Raw genomic sequence first — 20,044 nt, 5'->3', positions numbered from 1 at the left:
CTGATGAAAAACAGAGTTTGTGTTTGAGCATAAAAGGGTCGTACTAAACGCTGCATAATTCACTGATGGAGCTTTGAAGGATTGTGGTCATTAAATTCCTGCAGAGTTTGATTATCGTATATATATATATATATATACACACATACATACATACACACACTGTACATACATACACTCACATCAATGTTGTTATTCTTAACTAAAACTAAAGCTATTAAAACATTTTTGGTTATTGAAATAAAGCTGAAATAAAATATAAATATTATATGAAAAACCTAAACTAAAAAAAAAATTTGAACAGTTGCCTTGCCAACAAACGTACATATATGTGTAAGCTGAAGTACTTAAATTGTTAAAACTAAAACTGAAATAAATCTAAAGCTAACTAGAAATATTTTGTTTATAATAACATTTATTTAAAAAAAAAAAAAAAAATGACAAAAGCACATAAAATTACTAAAACTTGAACTAAAATTAAAATGAAAACTAAAAGCATAAAAAAGCTAATTCAAACATTAATAAATACTATAATAGTATGCAATACTAAAATAACACATACAATTTTTATATTATACAGTATATATATATATATATATATATATATATATATATATATATCAGTGTGTCAGTGTGTCAGTATCAAATGAGAATGAGAATTATACAAAAAAAATCTGAATTAAAACTTTCAGTCTTAATACAAAAATAAGGATTGGATTATTATATATGAGGATACTTAAAATATAATAATAGTATAATTATATAATAATAAATATTACAAATACTCCTTTTTTCTTTTGATTTTAGGGAACACGTTGACACGTTGAAAAAAACAATAATAAAATAAAATAAACATATAAATACATACATACATACATACATACATATATATATATAAAAATTCCCCCACTTTTGGGTGGCACATTGCCACTGTCAGTCAGGCAGAAACTTGAGGGTCCTGTCATAAAAAAAAGACAGGCAGCAAATAAAATGGCAACAAACCAAATTGACAGACAGCCAAGCCCAGCTATAATGACTATCAGTAACTCCTCAGCGAGTTTGATACACAAACCACTATACCTGGACAGACACAGAGTACACAATACTGCAATTCTGTAAAAAAAATATTAATCAAAATGCCTCTAGGTCAGACTCAGCTGCCAAACAGTAGAAATATAAACATACAGAACCTTTGATTAAGAGTGATTCTTAGAAAATGGTCTGGGAACGATGATTGACATGCCGACATTTAGGATTTAATGGACTTCCTGCTACTTGGAGTCACTTTTTAGTGACCATTTAGCCAACGAAAAAAAAAAACAAAGGGGGAAAAAACAGCCTGTTTCCCGTTTCCTGCCCGGCTGATGGGTTACCCAGCCTCAGGCCCACCAATGAAACAACACTCATTAGTGTCACCGTCCAGTCTTCCTCAAACACAGAGTGCCGGACGAAAGAGCACAGCTAAAGAGCTGCTGGCACAGCTACACAAGCTGAAAACTGATTAAGGTATATATTGAGATTCCTTTGGGCCCAAGGGTTAATGAATCAGACTTCTCTGAAAAGAATAAGCCAGATGATGAATCATGGGTCACAAGGCTAGACAACATCTGACACCACAGCTTCCCCACCTCTGAAACACAGTATCAACCAATGATGCCAAAAGTATCTCACATGCACGAAACCTTATCATATCCACGAAATGCATTTTGGGAAGAAAAGATATATCTCTTTAAAGGGATCATATCATGAGAAATAAATTTTTCATTCATCTTCTGTAAATTCAATATACTTCATTATTGTTCAAAAGTTGGTGTCAAGATCGTTTCTTTTTTTTCAAAGAAAATAATACTTCTATTCATCAAGTACACATTAGATTGATTAAAAATGGCAGTAAAGACATTTACAATGTTACAATGTATATTTCAAATAAATGCGGTCTATATGAATGTATTACGGTTTCCACAAAGTTATTAAATGGCACATATGTTCAACACTAATGATAATAAATGATTTTAGGTTGTTGTTTTTTTGTGTGCCTTATTTTAAACGTATTTAAACAGAATCTTATACAATAAGCTTTCTGTTATACAGAAGCTTTGTCTTTCAGGAGCTAATAAAATATTTAAACTCAAATCAATATTTTGTGTCCAATTATTTACTTATGTGGTATGTAGCCATGTAATAAGCGGGATAATTTACATCCAGCCGGTTGTTATCGCAGAATAAACCACTTCAGGGGGGGCACAAGACCCCTCCGCTTCACATCAAGGTCCTGATCACCCTCTCTGAGTTTATTCTGCGATAACAACCAGCTGGATGTACATTATCCCTTAGTTATCTGCTTATCAGTACCAGCCAGTGCATATCATTTCAGTGCATCCCTAGACGAAAGATTACAAAGAATCATAATGAAAAATAACACACATTGATGATTCATTTAAAATAAGACCAGGAATGTACATTAAGAAGAAAATAAAGGGTCTTTTTTGTGACCTCGTGGTGAGTAAGCGCAAAGAATTGTGTGAAAGTGTGTGAGAAAGCATAACATGTTCATGGAACCTAAATCATGACATAAGAGGAAAAAAAAAACTTTTAACAGTCAACACAAAGGCTACAGGCACCCTGATATCAATCACACTTTGTTTTATAGCTCTCCTCACTCATAACATTTCACACAGTCATTCCTGCCTGAATCACTTACTGGAAACCAGCCCCCCACCCCCACCCCCCACTCTTGTGTATGTGTGGCTTCCTCTACTTCGCCTACTTCCTTTATTGTAATCTCTGTAGTTTTCATAATTTGGGGTGTTCCATGAAAGCATATAATATAAACAGTACTGAGTTCACAGAACAACTGAGGAACAAACAAGCATTTCCAGCCTAGACAGAGGAATATGTGTGTGTACAAGATTTGTCTCTAAAATCTTCCACTGAGAGGGCATACAAATGTTCAGAACTGTGAAAACAGGATACTGTCTTTCAGTAGGATTGAGGATGAAGGTATAACCAGGGTCACAGATTATAGTACCGCCTGTTTTTCTATGTCTATCAGGTGGAAGACAAACCTGTTTATCCTTTTCCTTTGCCTTCCCGCTGCTGGACACCCGGGAGGAAGTGACATCACGAGGGATGACCGAGATTTGGTGCAATGGCATGTTCATCCCCGCAGTTCAGTGGAGCTCACACTCTCTGAAGCTGAAGCCTGTCCACCAGCACTGGCATGATGGAAAGAACCACTAATCCAAATCTGACAGAGAGACAAAAAGAGATAAAAAAAATTAATGCTTCAAAAATATGATCATCATTTTATTACTTCCTACTGCCATAATGAACAGAAAAATAAACGAATAAAAAATAAAATAAAAAAATATTTATCTTGTAAAAGTTGATTTACAAGATAAATAAACATATCTTGTAAATCAACTGCGGTTAACAGTTTTTTGTGGATGGTAATGTAGGGCTCGGCGATAAAACAATATTTATCACAAAACACTGTGCGCAACGATGCAGTCAGAAGGCTTTTCAGTCTACAAATCGCCATTATTTACCATGGATTTACTGTAGTAACACTAACTGCATCAGGGTACTGTGGCAGAAATGTCGGATATTCATATCGAATTTTATTACATTATCAATATATTTAATACAAGTCTACTTTAAAGGAGTAATGGAATATAATTATTTTTGTGATTAAGCTATAACGCTTGTGCATTTATACTAAATGTATTTAGACTACTGTTTTTCATACAAATATATGCACTTGCTTTCAATTTGTTTGTGCACTAAGCATCAGATGGCAAATGGAACGAAATAATAGGAAGATAAGAATGTTTTTCAAGTCTATTCCAAACACTAAAATCTGGTTAACACAAATTTTGTTTTAAGACCAGCAAGGATGTTGATCAGGAAAACATCCCACATGGTGAAATCACGGTAAGTGTTCACAAACACTGCTGCATATTAATTGAACTTCAAAAACATCAAGTCTCATGCAGCGAGTGAGGAAATGAGAAGCAGCAGTAAAAGTTGAATCACCAATTACAAACTGACTCCCATATTCTCCATAATCAAATGCATTCTCTGGAAGAAGAACAAAGAGCCCAAACCACGCTGAGACAATGCAAAGTCTGCTTACAAACAGGCCGTTCAACTTCAACCACCATCTGCTGCAACCATAACCGCAATTACAATTAAAATTCTCTCCATTTTGTGACCATGCCAACGGCGTGTTGTGTGTAAGACTTTGTATCTAGAATTGCCACGGTGACCACCGGCATCAGACCAAATTCACCAGTTTGGCACTGCAGAATGAACAAAACGTACTGTTATGCATGGTCTGCTAGAGCAAATGGCTTGATTAACAGACACACAAAACTGCAGCATGACAAACTGCTGGACACGGAAGTGAGCTAGTACTGACAATACTGAATATCTCACCGCTGTTTCAGACCAACAGTGCAGTCCAAAATTTTGAGACCACACTTTTTGTAAATATTTGTTTATTTGTAAAAATTGGTTTTGAGTTTTTTCAGGGTTTATTTTTTATTTAAATCAAATAAATATAATATAAACATAAATATTTATATGAATAAATTTATTTTTCATTCTTATATATAGGCAGCCATTTTTTCCTGCAGCGCCCAGGGAGCAGTTGGGGGCCTTGCTCAAGGGCACCTCAGTCGTGGTATTGAAGGTGGAAGAGACAGTGTACATTCACTCCCCCCACCTACAATCCCTGCCGGTACGAGACTCGAACCCGCAACCTTTGGGTTACGAGTCCGACACTCTAACCATTAGGCCACAACTTCCCCTCAAACTATTTTGACAATCATCAAATAAGCAAATTTGTGATCCTGAACAAATCTGCACATGCTTTTTGTAACACAATAATTGTTATTCTGATAATATAATATGTAATGAAAAATATGATATTAAATTAGAAACCGCCAAATAGGAGCTTTTACAATAGTGGAAACTAGTTTCAGATTTTTGGATCCTACTGAAAAGCACAACAGCTTGAAGTCATTTTCACATTTGGTTGTGTGATTATCAGTGAATGCATAAGATGATCTAATATTATGATATTGTTATAATGGTCAACACATGGGGAGGAGCGAGTTAAATCCTCCCCATGGCATCAAAAGTGCCAATAATTCATAAGCTGCTCACAGAACAGCTGGTCAGTTCATACGGATCCAGGACACACAGCAGGACAGTTATCTGAGCAGAAACGGCTCCACATGACTGATCAACAGCCCATGCTAATCACACCATGCATTAAAGCAGAGGGCATGTGACTGCAATCACTCATGTGCCATCGGATCAATAGGCCGAGGAACATTTTTAGCGCTCTAAATCAAATGCAGCAGCATATGGTTTACTGCCAAGCCCATGAGACGTGTGACATGCTGATGAATCTACAGTATCCTGGCCCATGCTGTCATTTTTTTAGGTAGATTTCATGTCATGATCAGTAAAACAGATTGTTGAGTGTCAACGGAAAAACAAACACACACAAAAAACACATCAATCTCATGGCTTTCTTTTAACTGAACCAGTGATTGGGTGGGAACGGAAGCTAGTGGTCAAATACTTAAGTCTCTACCCTTTGAGTTTTTCATGAAATCAGATATCATAATAACAATACTAATCACGGTCTTGAAGCCCGTGGAGTGATGACTAATGCATTCTTGATCTAAATGAGCAGTGCAAAGTGAAAATGCCTCAATGCAGTCGATCAGGGTGGAGGAGTTAAAAAAGGGCAGCCGTGTGTCAATCTGATGTGCCACGTACAGTATGTACTGTGTAAAGGTCATATTTAACTACTGTTATTACTGTTATTGCTCATATCTAAGGTTAGGGATTTGAACTAACCCGTACTTTTTAGCATTTCACTTTGGCATGTAACTTATCCAGAACATTTGTGCCACAGAAAGCAAGTGATACCTCAAATCATGTGGCTTGTTGAGCAGTGTGGTATTACTGTTCTAAAATAATATGACTGATGATTTTTGTCTGGGCAAAAAAATCCTACACAGTCTTAAGTGGCAGTAGTCACACTAGACTTTGACCATTTGGACACAAATGAGATATAAAGTCCTACTCTGTGGCGCCTTTATTAAAAAACATAAATTCAACATATAACAAATATATCCAAAATGTAGAAAACATGAATTCTACTCCACTTTCCTGCACCACTGCAAACCTGCAGCTTTAAAGTTTATGTTATTAATTATTAATTAGCCAGGTAACCAAACAAGTAACCAACCTGAATGGTGATGTCACTCAGGATGTTTACAGTTTTGTAATCGTGCTTTTCCCGAACCAAGCTCAAGTGGAAACCGCAACCATTCATTACCGTTCTTAGAACCATTCAGCCCAACAAGCTAAAAGCATCCATTAAGCACCGCTTAACAACGCCCTAGCAACTAATAGCAATGCACTAAAACCCTAATAGCCTTTTAGTAACTGCACAGTAACACTCCAGCAGTTTGACAGTGAGTTTTGCAGACAAACGCCGTTGATATTTTGTTCAGAAATGTTCAAAACTAGTTGTTATGATTAGCATCTGGGGATTAAGGAAGGAAATATGTCTCTGCCTAGCTGAAATGCATCAAAGAGCATAAAAAATTTTGGGGTTTTTTCATCCTTTCGGAGTTTCAGAGAGACATACTCTGATAAATTATTGAAGATAAACAATATAGTCAAATATGGTTAAACAGCCCATCTTATATTGCACATAGTAAAATAATTGCATTTAATTGCATTACATAGCTCACATACAAAACTGACAGAGTAACAAATGGATGAGAATATTTGCCTCAGCTCAAATCAGTCACCAATTTCAAGCTCATGACAGAAAAAATGTCCAAGAAGAACAGCAACGGATCCCTGCTGGCAGCATGTGATGAGGTGTGCCTTATGCTTCACGACTGCCACAAATACAGCTTTCACACAGCCTAGAGCAGGGATTTCGGTCTTAAGGTGCATCACATTAGCAATATAAAGTGCAGCTCACACAAAAGTCACTTTCAAACTAAGCAGCTCTCTATTGCAACTCTGTGTAACCAACTTGAAGCCACTGCAAGATCTGCGTGGGGAAATCTTTCGCCCTCATGCAAAATGTACAATTGCGTGGATTTCTATTGAAATGACTGCATTTCGCCTGTGAAAAATCGCCAAACAATGTTAAATATAACCACACATTTAGAAATGCTGACTATATAGGCAACTCACTAGGTTTTTGAGGCTGTACTTCTCTTCACACCTCATAAAGTAAAACTAGAAACAGACATTATTAAGCTAACTATAACTATACAGGTTTTATTTCTAAAACATTTTAATTCTATGAGAAGTCCACACCACAACTATAATGATAAAGACACCATTTTGTTGAAATCGCTTCCGAAAACTTTTTTTTTTCCAGGCAATGAACGATAAAACATTGACAGCCAAACAGAATCCACCCAACTTTAAAGAGCATGAGCATTTAAAGCAGCAGACAACAAAACTGCAGTGCCAGCTTATTATAAACAGTGCGTTATCACCCCTTGGTGTGGAAGCTATAATGCAGTTATCGTTGTATTTATAATTCTTGGTGTGAACAGGCCTTAACTCTCTGAGAAGAGAGAGTCGCTGCTCTGTGCACTGAACTGATTACCCCGCTTCCACAAAGGATGATCCATCAATGAGCCGCTAGACATGACATGAGATCGATACAGCAATGGATCTGTCTAAGAGACGGGCCTGAGCCTGTGTGTTTCCCCTCTCTGGAAAATCCTTCTGCTGGTCTCCAGTGTGAGAGATAACGCTGAGCGCCAAGAATCTAACCCAGATTTATTCATCCATGCAACTGTAAAGGTGACATAGTTAGACATTCCCTATGGATGTTCCTCCAGAATGAAAACAGAAAACAGCTAAACTTCTGAATGTATGACCTATGTTTCCACTTTGAAACTGTCAGTGTTGGGGAAGCTTAATTCTCTTAATTTAAAGGTAAACTTCAATCAAGATACCCTTTTTAAAAAGTAGTTACCTGCACCATAAGCAACAATACAAACTACACTGAAGCTATTTTTTAAATATCAGATTATATGACTTTTTACTAATTTACCACTTTTAACTCATATAAACTTTATATCATATATCAACTTCATATAACTCATATAAATAAGTTTTAAAATACTATATACACAATAAGATTTGTAACATTTTTTAAATAAGCTTCTTCACCAAGGTTACATTCATTTTTATCAAAATACAGTAAAAACTGCAATTTTGTGAAATATTATTGCAATTTAAAATGTTTTCTTTTTTAATATATTCTAAAATGTAATTTATTCCTGTGATGTGAAAGCTGAATGTTCAGCATCATTACTCCAGTCTTCAGTGTCACATGATCCTTCAGAAATCACTAATATGCTGATTTGCTGCTCAAGAAATATTTCAATGTTATGCAATGTTCAGTTATGAAAATGAAAACAGTCGCCTAATATGTGTGTGGTGGTTTTTTCAAGATTCTTTGCTGAATAAATGGTTCAAATGAACAGGATTTATTTGAAACAGAAATCTTTTGCATCATTATAAATGTATTTACTGTCACTTTTGATCAATTTAATGCATCCTATATGAATAAACGTATTCATTTCTTTCACTTTACTGACTCAAACTTTTGAACTGTAGTATATATATATATATATATATGATCAAAAGCAGTATCTTCCTAAATATTATACCACTGATAATTCAATATTTTTAATATTGATCAAATAAATGCCATGCACACAACTGTGCAGGAGCAGAAATTAATTGGTGAAAAAAAAAGATTGAACCAGTGCTTTTAAAAGAACAATATAAATGAACCAATCCACTAAAATTAACACTCTCAGGAAAAGTAGTTTGGTACTAAAAAGCTACTCTAGCTTGACCTATTGCACACCACTGAAAAAGTAGTTATAAGCCTCACTACTTTTATTTAGTTAGTTACTCTGCCTCATTAGATCATTGAAGGTGAATCTGTATTCAACACCTTGGTTGCAGTTTTCTATTCAATTTTCTATTCAGTGTTCTACTTCCAGCAGCAGGCGTCAACAGGATTTATCCCTGCTGTTTTTTCTAAACAGTTGCACAATCACACGCCTTATTATCTAGCATCCTCTGGATTTTAACCAAATGGGTAACGTCAGGTAGTGTCATATGTGACCGGAGTGATGATATCAGAGAATTATTCAAAGCTTAATAAATGGCTTACTGGCTTAAACCTCATCAGTGTGCAATATTACATGACCTCAAGATCAGAGCGGGACACAAACTCCACCAGTGCTGGAACATCCTCACAGACTGTTAAGAGATTAGAGCGGGATAAACCGGACTTGATGTGTACTGATGAAAGCCTGCTGATCCTCACACACACACACACACACACACACACACACACACACACTGTGTTGCACAGCTGTACTTTCATTCCTTCATTTCACATTCAGAGGCTAGAACGAGCTCAAGAATAAATTATCCTAATGTTTTGCGTGTAAACACATTGTCCATTTGGGACACCATAATTTATGGAGCGAAGTGTTACGGCACTGACCAACTCCTTGCTCGATGCTGTCGTCTGAATAAGATAAAGTCATTACTATGACATTTGCATGTTAGCTTTGATATGTCTGTCAGTTTATTATGGATGAACATGCGTTTCAGTCACGCAACTGCGGTGGAAACATTAACAAGATGTCAGAATGTTCTGCATTATTAAACATTTTCCTCAATCCTGAATTCGACTGTAAAGCTTTCTATTTCTATAAACCTGCCCTAACACATCAAATCCAATCAAACCACATCAGAACCAAACAAACTGTGATTGGCTGTTTTCATGTCAATCAGACAGACCTTTCCTGTGGGTTTATGCAGATAGTTGGTGTCCAAAAGGTTCGTTCGACTTTGTTTGCTGGATTTGAGATCCATTGCGAGATTTGCCGCTTGCAGTCAGGGGAGGAATTGAAAACGAAGATGTGAAGTTGGACACTTCTAACCTGCCATATATTTTGATAGCATATGTCACAGTGACTTGGCGTTGACGTTGTCTCAAGTCATTCACTGATTTGTCTGCTAGTGAACACACCTAAAGTCTGGCCTCGTGAAACTAAGAGACACATGAACTCAGGGTACACATGCATTTTTGAACACACACAGACACACACACTTTCTGCTGGCTCAAACAGTCTTCTAAGAAAGCAAACCTTCTCCCACTTTGAAGACAAATCCTGCAAATTTAATGGAGACAGCAGACCTTCCCGGATTTTCTATCAAAGCATCTCTCCATCCACACAGATTCAGAGCAGAGCACAGAAGTAAACCGGATGGCGGCTGACTTTGCAAGAGGAGCAGGATGAAAAGTTTTGAAAAATTATGAGAGGAAGGCGAAACTGCAGACTGCATCAAAAAAATCAAAAACAATCCCTAAAAAGCATAGAGACAGTGAAAAACATAAATTCTGTAAAACACGGTGCATGGTTAACATCATCTTATTACGTGATTCTGCTGCTTTTATGTGAAGAAAATTCAAACGGCATCTAGGTTTCAGTAAATGCCTTTCCATCTATCAAAATGTTAATGACTGGTTAGTGTGCAAATGGTGATGCTCATTTAGGATTTGTTCTCGTTTCCGAATGCATAAACGCCTGAATGCAAAATTAAAGCATAATGCGTGAATAATTGGGTCATGCAAAGGTTTCTTGGTAAGCTTCCGGCAGTATCCAGTCAAACAACTTAAAATGGTTTATGAGGCATGTCTGCACCATAGCAGAATTCATACAGACGTGATAACAATGATAAAATCCATTGATAAATAAAAAACATATATATGCTAAAAACCCCCCAAATAGATGAGATATTTATGTGTGCATCATATAAGATACATAGTTAACATATTATAATAATTTTCATTAAATACACCAACAATTAAAGGTTTGGGTTTGGTAAGATTTTGTACTGTTTTACAATGAAGTCTCTTATGCTCACCAAGGCTGCAATGATTTGATCAGAAATACAGTAAAAACTGTAATATTGGGAAATATTATTACAATTTAAAATAACTTATCTATTTGAATATATTTTAAAATTTAATTTATTCCTGTGTTTCGAAGCTGAATTTTCTGCATCATTACTCCAGTCTTCAGTGTCACATGATCCTTCAGAAATCATTCTAATATGCTCATTTGCTGCTCAAAAACTTTTCTTTTTATTATTAATGCAGAAAACAATTAATTTTTGTGCAATCTGAGACTTGTTCAGGGCTCCTGATGAATATAAAGTTCAAAAGATCAGCATTTATTTTTTATAAATCTTTTTATGACATTATAAATGTCCTTACTGTCAATTTTGATCAATTTAATAAATCCTTGCTGAATAAAAGTATTAGTTTATTTTAAGAAAATCTCACTGATGCCAAATTTTTGAACGGTAGTGTGCATATTATATTTGTTAGATTTATATATTACAGTTCATTTATTTAAATGCTCATACACTACTGATCTGTTAAGCATTATGTTTGTTAATAACTAGGCACACATGAATCTCTATCCATAGCATTTCATTCAAAAAATTATAGTCTGTTAAAACATTTTACCATGTTTAAAACATTCCAGTGATGGTTAATAGTCACTTTCAAAACAGGAGAACGAGCATGTCCATTTTATTGTTATAAAAAGAAAGGCAATAATGTAATGTGTGATTCTATAAAATTGCCCCATACAAATACCGTTATAGCACTGCTGAATCAATTCACAGGTCCACACTCATTACAGCGGTCTCTAAAAGCAGCCGGGACAGCAGGGAGAACAGCACTGAGACGAAAGTGCAAAATTCAGGATCATTGATTTTTCATCATACACTGGAACAAAATATCTTTCCTTGAATTTTGTGCTCGCAGACCTTAATAAAACTTAAAGGAGACATATTATGCCCCTTTTTACAATATGTAATATAAGTCTCTGGTGTCCCCAGAATGTGTCTGTGAAGTTTCAGCTCAAAATACCCCACAGATCATTTTGAAAATGCCTATTTTGAGTGGAAGCAGAAACATGCTGTTTTTCGTGTCTGTCTTTTTAAATGCAAATGAGCTGCTGCTCCCCGCCCTCTTTTCCAGAATAGAGCTGCACCATTACAGCTCGTACCTGCTAAAAAACATCTGCTTTGGTTCTTATTATCATGTTTATCGCGCTCAAATCATGCGTTTTAAACCATATTAATTTAAACTTCTGATATACGGTTTTCTGAGCGCACGCATCCGAAGCACACGGACAGAAAGCGGCTGTCACAGCATGTGAGTACTAAACTAAGTTCTCATTCACACACAAGTTTACGTTAAAAACATACATGAGTTACAAAAACAGTCGGTTATGTCTGTGAAGGTAAATAAATTAAAAACGCAGGGAAATAAATCGCATGTTTATTTTAGATCTGTGTGGCAGCAGCAATATTCACTGGACTCTAAATAGTGTTCTGTGCTCGTCTGTGCAGCCAAAGACAGAACATTAGCATGTTTTGCTCAAACCTTCGCCATGGCATTAGAGCTGGTACACCGTTGTCGCTTGCAAAATCAAAATAACGGCGCCGTGGGTGTAAACTTACAGATTAAGGGGCGGTAATATTATAATGAGATCGCTTTGCAACGTCACTAGGGGAGTTTTTTCAGACACTTGCAGAAAAAGGCTTATCAAAACAAAGTTACTGGGTTAATCTTTTTCACATTTCCTTTGTTAGTAGATGCACCGGGGACCTGATTATAGCATTTAAAACCTGGAAAAGCCAGATTTTCATGATATGTCACCTTTAAGGTTAATGCCATAAGAGGGAAATGGCTTTTTGCTGAACAATATCAAAAGAAAAACAGCAAATGGTGCAGACAGTAACATGGTTAATTACTACCTTAAACCAAGAGGATGTAGTTAAAATACTAAGGGGTTATTTACACTTGTATTTACTTCCTTGGAACACAAAAGGAGTTATTAAAGAGTCAACACTGTTCTTTTATTAGAATATTCATGATGATGAGCACCTAGTAAATATAGGGAACAGTATTATAAGCAGAGTGTAGCTGATCTGGACCTTTACATTTTAACCAAATGCAACCAAAAGTGACAGATTTACTCACTGTCAGATGGGTGCCATCAGAATTAGTCCAAACATCTGATAAATACATCACAATAATCCACAAGTAATCCACACAACTAATGTCTTGTGAAGTGAAAAGCTGTATTTGTAGGAAACAAATTCATCACTGAAACTTTTTAACTTTAAACCAAAATAAGAGTCCATAATCCATAATAACGCTTCCTCCACGGAAAAAGTCAATTTCCTGTCCTCTCACATCAAAATCCACAGACATATATGTTAAGAATCGTTTTGGACTGTACACAGTGTTAAATCTGCGCACATTTCTCTCCTGATTCAGATGAGATGACTTTTCACTGGAAAAAGCAGTATTATACATTAAAGGGGTCATATGATGCTTTTTTAAAGATCATTATTTGGTGTATTTGGTGTAACAGAATATGTTGACATGCTTTAATGTTCAAAAAACACATTATTTTTCAAATACTGTACATTATTGTAGGTCCTCTATGCCCCGCCTCTCTCAAACGCTTCGTTTTCTACAAAGCCCCCTCCTTTGACAAGAGCAGTCTGCTCTGATTGACCAGCTGACCCAGTGCACTGTGATTGCCCGAACACCGCAAGCACTCATCGGAAATTTACTGTTTGGACTCTCATTCTGACGGCACCCTTTCACTGCAGAGGATCCATTGGTGAGCAAGTGATGTAATGCTAAAATTCTTCAAATCTGTTCTCATGAGAAACAAACCAATCTACATCTTGTAGCCTGAGGGTGAGTAAATTTTCAGCAAATTTTCATTTTTTGGTGAACTATTCCATTAATGTTCAAATGGAAACACCGAGAAGTAGCTGGGCAGAGTTCCTTGGAAAATACCTAAGAACACAAGGAAAAACATTCTGATTCCAACCAGAATCCAAGTCCAGAGCCTTGGGTCTCTCTTTCTAACTGTGAAACATATAACCTTATACATATACTGCTTGTTGGTGTACAATCAAGCCTAGGCTATCATCATAAGCATACAAGTGATGATGACTGAACAGCACTGCAAATCATCATTTCATAAGTGGATTATAATTGTTCTTTCTTTGAGTGGCCCAAAGAGCTGTACACTCAATCTCTATTAAAACCTCTTTCTGTGTCCAAATGGTCTTACTCAGAGCGAAAAAGCAAATAATCTGTAATGAAAAGTCAGATTCAACTCATACAAATGTACAAAATAGTGACATGGTGTCCAAAAACAGTTACTGTACCCTTATTTACACTCCCAAAACAGTGAACTTGTATATGCACATACGTAATACACAGTGGGCACAAAAGACCACTTAAGTTATCATTTTGTTTTCCGAATTCATATACATTTTGAGTACAATTTGTTATTTAAAAATGTGCATGAACTTTAACATTTCTGTTTTTGGTGTTATGCTTTTTCTTGTGCTTCACCATATAGGCAAGTGCAGTAAACGGTAAGATTTTTATTTTATTTTTTGCGCTACAAACAAGTGTGTTTATGATCATCATAATAAATTAAAATATGATAACAAATACCAGTTTGCAATATCAAGCAGCATAACAGACTGTTTTTGTACATCAAGAATAACTGGAAGCAGATGATGCTGGAAGCCTCACACAAATATAAATGGCAAACACCTGCTTTTACATTAAAAAAGATGGATAGTATGTGGTGTCATGGAAGATAAAGAGTGCTGAAGAAAATCTATGCAGTATGAAGGTCCTAAAAACAAGGTGATCATTTATTTATTCAGTAAATCTGAACTCAAACGAAGCAGTGCAGTTACCAAAATCTCTCTCACATACAGGCAAAGTACTGCTGCAATAGACATCTGCTTCATGTTTCTCAAAGCTCTCAGATTTGCATTCCCTAATGTCATCTAATTAGCCACTATGACATTTGTGTGTCATTTTTGTTATGTCTGTCTGCTTTAAATTCATGCAAAAGCTGCTATGACTTTATTCTGGTTCAACAGTCATCTCTGTCACTTGTCTGTGGTAGAAACCTTTGAAGTAAATGACCTTGACAAGACATTTTCAGCAAATCTATCCATGTTTATAGTCAATGTTTATCAATCTTTAAAGTGTGTGTGTGTGTGTGTGTGTATTTGTTCACAAATGTAGCATTTAATTGATCAAAAATAGTCAAAATAATAATACTGTAATTTATTATTGTTTTTTAGTTTTATATAATTTTACAATTCAGTTTTAACCTGTGATGGCAGAGATTAATAAAAAGCAGCCACTATTCCAAGCTACTAAGAAAATATGTTTTTTTCTCTCTTTTTCTTAGTTTTTCATTTCATTTGTCCTTAGAAGAAAAGCACCATTTTTTTTTTCAAAAACATAACTATTTCATAGTGATTCCAAACAATGAATGGTAGTGTACACATTTAAAACATATGGTCTTTCTTTTCCAGAAAACGAATTAAAGGTTATTTCACCCAAAAATTAAAATTAGGCTGGGTTTTACTCACCCCCGAGGCATGCTAGGTGTATGTGACTTTCTTCTTTCAGAAGAATGCAGTCGGAGTTATATAAAAAATTGTCCTGGCTATTCCAAGCTCTATCATTGCAGTCAGCAGGTGTTGCAATGCTTCAGTCCAAAAGAAGTGAAATAAAAAGCGCCTATCCATAAAAAAAGTGTCTCACACGGCTCCGGGGGGGGGGGGGTGAACAAAGGCCTCCTGTAGCGAATCGATGCGTTTTTGTAAGAAAAATATCCATATTCAAAACGTAATAATCACTTTAATGTAGCTTGCGCCAACAGTTGTACACAGAAGCAGCTCCGGGAGCATGACGTATGAGTCTCGTGAAAACCAACGTTTGTTTATAGGATCAAAAGGAAACAAAGTTTCCTTACTTTAACAAAGGAAAACCAGTCTACTCTTGGCTTATATCGAAATCCTCTGACATTCTTCTTTAGAAATCCTCGTTTTGTACTTCTAATTAGTGACCGTTGTTTTGTTTTGATCTCTCCGCTGCGCTTCCACGTTCGTCACTTCTCACCGGCGCATGCGCTATCGCTACCAATACGTCCTACGTCATCCACCCGGAGCTGCTTCCGTGTACAACAGTGAGCGCAAGCTAGATTAAATTAATTAAGTTTTAAAGATGGTTATTTTTCTTACAAAAACGCATCTATTCGCTACAGGGGGCCTTTGTTCACCCCCCGGAGCTGTGTGAGACTTTTTTTTTATTTTTATGGATGGGCGCTTTTTATTTCACTTCTTTTGGACTGAAGCACTGCAACACCCGCTGACTGCAATGATAGAGCTTGGAATAGCCAGGACAATTTTTAGAAAGAAGAAATTCTTTGAAAGAAGAAAGTCATATACACCTAGCATGCCTCGGGGGTGAGTAAAACTAACTTTTTGGGTGAACTAACCCTTTAAGCTGTGCAGTTGTTGGCTGCCACGGTATCAGCAATAAAGGAATCCTGTAAAGTACTTGTTTTGCACACCAGAAAATCTGTTCAGCGCTATATGCATTGCATTCTATGTCAAATGCTAACAAGAGAAAACGAGCATGGCTTGCAGCATCTAAGTTATAATTCTGTGTAAAAATAATAAAATAGTGTGATAAAATAATGTATGCTGATGCTCATATTGTTTCGTGGACAAAATTCTCTGAACTTCGCCCCGATCAGGAGCTGTATGTAGAAAACTATGGAAACTACAGGAACTGCATGAAACTATGGTGGCATGTACTTTTTAAAACCATTTTTAGGTTTACCATAATTTACTCTTAAGTGCATTCTTGATTCCAGTAGTGGTACATTAAGCGGTGATGTCTAGACCAGTGTTTCCCAACCGGGGTGCCATCTGTCGAGAGCAGGGGTGCGGTGTAAAAAATATTTTTTTAATATTTTTAAATTGCTAAAATGTTCAAAAAAGCATCCATTATATAATAGATATAAAATTAGAGATGCACAGAAATTCCGGCTGCCGAAAATTAGTTCACCGAAAATTAGTTTCACTTTCATGTGGTGTGACGCTCTGCGTGTTATCCCGCTCTATGCGTGTGCGCTCCGCTCAGTCGCTCCACTCGTATACCGTTCATACTCATCGGAACAGCAAAGTCCACTTGAAAAACGAGCCGACAGGAAACATCGATGTAATACAGTATCGTTTCTGTCTGCAATAGCCCTACTGTGTTGTAACATGATGTGTGGTATATGGGCATCTCTGGTAACGCTGCCCTCTCATTCATTGACCTGCTAACCGCATGTTATGCTCACGTATTCTGATAATAATATAGCTTTCTAGGACTAAACATCTCTTAATTGCCCTACTGTTAGACCTGAAAAACTAAAAAGCAATTTATTTAATTTGTAGGCCTGTCGTTATTTTTTATTTGTGCTATCATTATTAATTTCTTTATTTGTTCTTATTTTATTACTGTTTATTTGTCATTTTTTATTCAATTCAAAGTTTGAAATCAAGCTAATCTCGTGCTACTGCAACAAAATTACCCAACTGTAAAATCAAAAATACACAGAGTGAGCAATAATTTGTGAGATATTGAGATATAACCGATGAAGTTATAATGGTAATTAAACAATGTTTACATATGAATAAAAGCCTACATTAAAAGCTGTCATATAAATTGGTCTCCTCATTAGAAATTAGCCTACTGATTGCCTCCATGGACAAAACATATACAGTGGGTACGGAAAGTATTCAGACCCCCTTAAATTTTTCACTCTTTGTTATATTGCAGCCATTTGCTAAAATCATTTAAGTTAATTTTTTTTCCTCATTAATGTACACACAGCACCCCATATTGACAGAAAAACACAGAATTGTTGACATTTTTGCAGATTTATTAAAAAAGAAAAACTGAAATATCACATGGTCCTAAGTATTCAGACCCTTTGCTCAGTATTTAGTAGAAGCACCCTTTTGATCGAATACAGCCATGAGTCTTTTTGGGAAAGACCCAACAAGTTTTTCACACCTGGATTTAGGGATCCTCTGCCATTCCTCCTTGCAGAGCCTCTCCAGTTCTGTCAGGTTGGATAGTAAACGTTGGTGGACAGCCATTTTTAGGTCTCTCCAGAGATGCTCAATTGGGTTTAAGTCAGGGCTCTGGCTGGGCCATTCAAGAGTGAACAAAGGCCTCCTGTAGCGAATCGATGCGTTTTTGTAAGAAAAATATCCATATTCAAAACGTAATAATCACTTTAATGTAGCTTGCGCCAACAGTTGTACACAGAAGCAGCTCCGGGAGCATGACGTATGAGTCTCGTGAAAACCAACGTTTGTTTATAGGATCAAAAGGAAACAAAGTTTCCTTACTTTAACAAAGGAAAACCAGTCTACTCTTGGCTTATATCGAAATCCTCTGACATTCTTCTTTAGAAATCCTCGTTTTGTACTTCTAATTAGTGACCGTTGTTTTGTTTTGATCTCTCCGCTGCGCTTCCACGTTCGTCACTTCTCACCGGCGCATGCGCTATCGCTACCAATACGTCCTACGTCATCCACCCGGAGCTGCTTCCGTGTACAACAGTGAGCGCAAGCTAGATTAAATTAATTAAGTTTTAAAGATGGTTATTTTTCTTACAAAAACGCATCTATTCGCTACAGGGGGCCTTTGTTCACCCCCCGGAGCTGTGTGAGACTTTTTTTTTATTTTTATGGATGGGCGCTTTTTATTTCACTTCTTTTGGACTGAAGCACTGCAACACCCGCTGACTGCAATGATAGAGCTTGGAATAGCCAGGACAATTTTTAGAAAGAAGAAATTCTTTGAAAGAAGAAAGTCATATACACCTAGCATGCCTCGGGGGTGAGTAAAACTAACTTTTTGGGTGAACTAACCCTTTAAGCTGTGCAGTTGTTGGCTGCCACGGTATCAGCAATAAAGGAATCCTGTAAAGTACTTGTTTTGCACACCAGAAAATCTGTTCAGCGCTATATGCATTGCATTCTATGTCAAATGCTAACAAGAGAAAACGAGCATGGCTTGCAGCATCTAAGTTATAATTCTGTGTAAAAATAATAAAATAGTGTGATAAAATAATGTATGCTGATGCTCATATTGTTTCGTGGACAAAATTCTCTGAACTTCCCCCCGATCAGGAGCTGTATGTAGAAAACTATGGAAACTACAGGAACTGCATGAAACTATGGTGGCATGTACTTTTTAAAACCATTTTTAGGTTTACCATAATTTACTCTTAAGTGCATTCTTGATTCCAGTAGTGGTACATTAAGCGGTGATGTCTAGACCAGTGTTTCCCAACCGGGGTGCCATCTGTCGAGAGCAGGGGTGCGGTGTAAAAAATATTTTTTTAATATTTTTAAATTGCTAAAATGTTCAAAAAAGCATCCATTATATAATAGATATAAAATTAGAGATGCACAGAAATTCCGGCTGCCGAAAATTAGTTCACCGAAAATTAGTTTCACTTTCATGTGGTGTGACGCTCTGCGTGTTATCCTGCTCTATGCGTGTGCGCTCCGCTCAGTCGCTCCACTCGTATACCGTTCATACTCATCGGAACAGCAAAGTCCACTTGAAAAACGAGCCGACAGGAAACATCGATGTAATACAGTATCGTTTCTGTCTGCAATAGCCCTACTGTGTTGTAACATGATGTGTGGTATATGGGCATCTCTGGTAACGCTGCCCTCTCATTCATTGACCTGCTAACCGCATGTTATGCTCACGTATTCTGATAATAATATAGCTTTCTAGGACTAAACATCTCTTAATTGCCCTACTGTTAGACCTGAAAAACTAAAAAGCAATTTATTTAATTTGTAGGCCTGTCGTTATTTTTTATTTGTGCTATCATTATTAATTTCTTTATTTGTTCTTATTTTATTACTGTTTATTTGTCATTTTTTATTCAATTCAAAGTTTGAAATCAAGCTAATCTCGTGCTACTGCAACAAAATTACCCAACTGTAAAAT

At 36.4% G+C, this 20,044-nt stretch overlaps 1 protein-coding gene across 5 annotated transcripts in view; it reads right to left on the bottom strand.

Annotated features, from left to right (window-relative positions):
• The window catches only part of marchf8 (membrane-associated ring finger (C3HC4) 8), a 112,240-nt gene that overhangs the window by 82,334 nt on the left and 9,862 nt on the right, over nt 1-20,044 (bottom strand). For all 5 annotated transcript variants that reach the window (XM_016277994.1, XM_016277999.1, XM_016278000.1 and 2 more), the window contains exon 2: nt 3,063-3,244. In XM_016277994.1, coding sequence (XP_016133480.1) covers nt 3,063-3,158 — 96 coding nt within the window. In that variant the 5' untranslated portion in view covers nt 3,159-3,244. The remainder of the gene's footprint in view (nt 1-3,062; nt 3,245-20,044) is intronic.

The sequence above is a fragment of the Sinocyclocheilus grahami genome, unplaced genomic scaffold, assembly GCF_001515645.1.
Source record: "Sinocyclocheilus grahami isolate Dianchi unplaced genomic scaffold, SAMN03320097.WGS_v1.1 scaffold117.1, whole genome shotgun sequence".
NCBI lineage: Eukaryota > Metazoa > Chordata > Actinopteri > Cypriniformes > Cyprinidae > Sinocyclocheilus > Sinocyclocheilus grahami.
Note: the sequence above shows the minus strand (reverse complement) of the source record. Positions and strands in the feature narration are given on the sequence as shown.